At 57.1% G+C, this 4,514-nt stretch overlaps 1 protein-coding gene across 1 annotated transcript in view; it reads right to left on the minus strand.

The window, feature by feature from the left end:
- INSRR (insulin receptor related receptor) overlaps positions 1-4,514 on the minus strand; it is a 16,900-nt gene that overhangs the window by 10,338 nt on the left and 2,048 nt on the right. Inside the window, exons 2-3 of the mRNA XM_021708431.1 lie at positions 2,088-2,639; positions 14-317 (exon numbers count right to left, since the gene is read on the minus strand). Of these exons, the coding sequence (XP_021564106.1) occupies positions 14-317; positions 2,088-2,639 (856 nt within the window). The remainder of the gene's footprint in view (positions 1-13; positions 318-2,087; positions 2,640-4,514) is intronic.

Genomic DNA, 4,514 nt, shown 5'->3' on the forward strand with positions numbered 1-4,514 from the left:
ACCCTCTGCTCACCTGCTGCCATTACGGGTGAAGCCGGGAGGGCACTGGGCCAGGCATCTGCCCTGGTGGATGCCGAAGGTGGAGGCGCGGCCGGGCACAGAGCGCAGGCTGGCACAACGCTCGGCTGTGACACAGCGCCAGGACTCGTGCTGATAGGTGCCTGGAGGGCAGGCCCGGAGGCAGCCTCCCTGGAAGTAGAGATGGCGGCAGGCGACACAGGCACGTGGGTCTTCTGGTCGGCTGCAGCCCCCCAGGCATTCGGCATGGCAGCACTCGCCTCTCACTGTGCAGGCCAGACCGTGGGGGCAGGGACACACTGTGGGCAGAGTGCGGTGTTAGCTCTTGCCTGTGGCCCCTCAGTCCTGGCTGTTCAGTCCTGGCCCCACCCCATTTCTCCTGGGATGACACTCTGTCATCCCTCCAACTCAGACAACACTGGCTGCTGACTCTATTTCCCTCCAACGGGGCTCTTGAGGACAAGGACTATGGCCCCTGTCTGTGACTCCCTGCCTCCCACAGTGCCTAACTGGGGGTGTCAGAACTCAGGACAGAGCAGTGACCTTGTCCATCAGGGCTGCTGCTCTTCAGCCTGCTGTCCTGTCTAGGCCTGGTGCCCAGATCATGGCTGGGCACGGTGCCAGAGCGAACCAGTTGGCCTCTCCTGAGCAGCTAGGCCCAGGGCAAGGTGTGCAGGGAGGGGACCCTGCCATGCTCCGCCTATGCCACATCCCACCTCAGGGTTTGTGGCTGGAGACCCAGTGGCCTGGGAACCTCATGGTGGCAGCCAGCTGTCTGTGGGAGCAATTTGAGGAGGGGGGGTCAGCCAGGACGTGTTGACACTCCACACGAGAGGACGTGCAGCCACTGTTTACAGCCAACAGGGAGGCATCAGGGAGCAGGGCCCGCTGCTACAGCAGGGATCCGGTTACTCTCTCGCCCTGATGCTGAGGCACTGGGTCAGAGAAGATGACCCCAGGAGCTGAATGGAAAAGCCCCAGGGTTGGGGGCCCGGATCTGCCCCAGCTTCTGAAAGGTCTTCCTTCCCCATGCCTTTCACTTCCCCCTCCTCCAGCCATCCCCCTCCCTCTTTTCTCCACAGCCTCCAATTCCCTCCCTGCATCTTCCCAGAGAAGACCCCACCGCACACCTTTGCGCTCACTCATTCCTGTTCTTCATCCATCACCTCCTCCTTTCTTCTCCTGCCCAGCGCCCCACCTCCCCAGGACAGTCCTGCCACTGCCCTGGGCACTGTGCCGTGGCCACGCTCATTAGGATCACAGAGCTGCTGTGGCCCAGGCTCTGCCTGGTGCTTTGTAGAATCACTCATTCCTTGTGACAACCCTATGTTCATTTCACAGATGAAGAAACTGAGGCACCGACAGGCTGAGCAGCCATGGCCAGCAAGCAGGAGAGCCAAGACTTGAACCCAGGCTTTGTGCTTAGCCGCAACCCCACCCCGCTTCTTGCTGCCTTCTATCCATGTTGGTCTTTGTCTCCCCACGCCCACCTCAAACATGTCCTTCACCTACTGCAGGTCTACCTGATGCTGTTTTGTGCCTACTCCTTGACTGCCTTATGCTGCATCAGTTATTTAACTTTTCTGAGCCTCAGTTTCCTTATCTGCAAAATGGGAATAACAATAGTATTTGCCTCCTAGGATGGGTGAGGATTAAAAAACAGTGACAGCAGCCGGCTTGGTGGCTCAGCCTGTAATCCCACGCCTTTGGGAGGCTGAGATGAGTGGATTGCCTGAGCCCGCGGGTTCGAGACCCACCTGGGCAACTTGGCGAGACCTCATCTCTACAATAAATCAAAAAATTAGCCGGGCATGGTAGTGCGCGCCTGTAGTTCCAGCTACTTGGAAGGCTGAGGCAGAAGGAATGCCGGAGCCCAGCAGGTTGAGGCTGTGGTGGCCGGGAGCGTGCCACTGCACTCCAATCTGGGCAACAGAATGAGACTCCAACTCAAAAACAAAAAGCAAAAACCAAACAAACAAAAAACAGTGGCAGCAAAGTGCTGATCCACACCATCCTGTGACCATCCAGCCTCATCTGACCCCACGGTCATCTCCCGTACCCATGCCCACCTCTCTGGCAGTGGCTGGAGGTCCAGCACCTGTAGTCGGTGTGCCCGCTGAAGGTGGTCCTGGCGCAGGGCTCCCCGGCGGCACCCAGCACACCGGGGCACACGTCGGCACACTCCTCACCCAGCTTGTTGCCCACAATGTGGTTGGCACCAGGCGCTGGCTGCAGCAGGCCCCAGTCAATGGTGGAGAGGTGGCAAAGCTCCTGGTTTTTCTCCACACGCACGGCCCCACGCAGCACAGCCCCCAGTGCTGGCAGCCCCACATCCCGCAGGTGCGGCATCTCGTAGATGACCAGTGCGTAGCCCAGGAAGAGGCGGGCACCGCGGATGACCGCCAGGTTGGGGAAGAGGTCACGCAGGCTCTCAAGGCCATAGACGCGGAAGAGCAGCAGGTAGTCGGTGACCTGGGTGAGGCGTGGGAAGCTGAGGCCACGGAAGTCCTCCCCGGTGGCTGTGAACATGAGCAGAATCTGCAGATGGCCCTCCACCACACTGCAGTTCTCCAGTCGACGCAGCTCCGCCACCTCGGAGCGGATGTCCAGGCTGGGGCACACTGTGGGCACACGGGGCATGCGGCTGTGAGTAGAGCCCGGGCCAAGCACCCCAACCCAGCCCCGCTGGCAGGACACTGAGCAGGAACTGGGCTGTGCTCTGGGTGAGGGTGGCCTCCTCCCCAGGCCTCAGGGGACTCGCTGCAGCTTGTGGGATCTCCGCCAGATGAGCCACCACGGGCAAAGGGGAGCTCCTGACCACCCAAGCCCACCCACATTCTCAGTTACTCGCAGCTACATCCTCAGTCAGGCCCAAACCTAAAGCCATCCTCAATTCCTTTCTTTGTGTCACCTTCTGCAACCTGTTGGGCTCTATCTTGAAAACACATCAGGAACCTGACTACCTGTCACCGCCTTCACTGCTGCCACCATCTCTTCCTCTGGATTTACCATTATCACCCCCAGGTTGTCTTCCCACTTCCACCTTGTCCCCTCTGTGGTCTAGTCTCCACTCTGAAACTAGAGTCATCTTCTCAGACAACACTGGGACATGTTCCTCCTCTGCCTGTAATGCCCCATGGCTCCCATCTCACTGGATCTAAAGCCAGAGCCCTCAGCACAGCAGCCTCTGAGGCCCTGCACAATTTGGGCCCCTGGAAAGCCCTCCCTTTTCCTTCTCTACTTCAGCCACATTGACCTATTCAGGCTCGGGATCTTTGTACCTTCTGTTCCCTCTTGCTGGAACACTCTTCACTCCACGTGGCTTCCTCCCCTCCTTAAGTCCTCACTCAAATGTCACCTTCTCAATGAAGTCCTCTCTGACCAGTCTATTTAAAACTGTGACATTCCTTACCCCCATCCCTGCTTAATTTTTCTTTAGGATTCTTCACGCTGTGAATCTATAAAGTATCTAATAATACAAACATTTATTTATACAAATACATTTATTTTGTCTATTGTGAGCTCCATAAGGGCAGGGACATTTGTGTGATTTGTTGCTGTCTCTGAGGGCCTGGCTTAGTGTCTGGTGCAAAATTGGCACTCAATACATATGTGATGAGTGAATGAATGAATGAATGAATGAGTGACGCACTGGACAGTACTGGTCTGAGCTTCCCCTACCCGCTTCTCTCCCAGTCCTGAGGGAGCTAGTTGTCTGTTCCCTGCATTGGCGTACTCTTGAGGGGACATCCATGGCTCGCCATTGCTAAAGATGCAAGTTTCATTCCTCAGCCTGACAACCCAGGTGTAGATAAACTGGTCCCCGCTCATGTCTCTCAGCGCAGAAGGGTCTTTTGGGCCTTGTCCTGCGACCCTCAGGCCAAGCCTCCCTTCCTTGGCCCTCTGCCCCTGAGTGAATCCTTCCCTTTCCGAGTCAGTGGCACTTAGTCCAGCACCCACACTGGAACATCGGAGACACTGCTCCTACCTTGTGTCTAAATCCCTGTCATCCCCCCAAGGAGGATGGCATCCTTGTTGGCCAGCTCTATATTTCCCCATGGTGCCTAGTCCAGGGTCCACCGAAGTCCACTCCTCCTAGGGGACCGGGCATATCTGGCTTCTTCAGACGCAGGGACCCAGCTCCACTTCCCTTTCTCTCCCCACGACACCTAGGACTATCCTCCCAAGGGGCTGGTTGCCTAAACTCACCTGCTCTCAAGGGGACCTTCATGGCTCCCCATTGTGGAAGGTTCGAGTCTGAATTTTTCAGCCTGACATTTGGTGCAGCTAACCTCTCCAGTCATTACTTCCCTTCCCACCTAGCCCTCTGACAACGTCACACACTCCACATACCACACTATCCAGGCCCATCCCTTGATGGTTTATTAAGGCGGTGGGCAGGCATGGCTGGGTCCCTGGGGCCTACTTCACACCTTCTCCTTGTTGTCATTAATGGTCCTGAGCTTGGTTCTGCCGGGTAGCCAAGTGTGTGTGTG

This window comes from Carlito syrichta, unplaced genomic scaffold, assembly GCF_000164805.1.
Source record: "Carlito syrichta isolate Samal-C Ts95f unplaced genomic scaffold, Tarsius_syrichta-2.0.1 Scaffold136919, whole genome shotgun sequence".
NCBI classification, from domain to species: domain Eukaryota; kingdom Metazoa; phylum Chordata; class Mammalia; order Primates; family Tarsiidae; genus Carlito; species Carlito syrichta.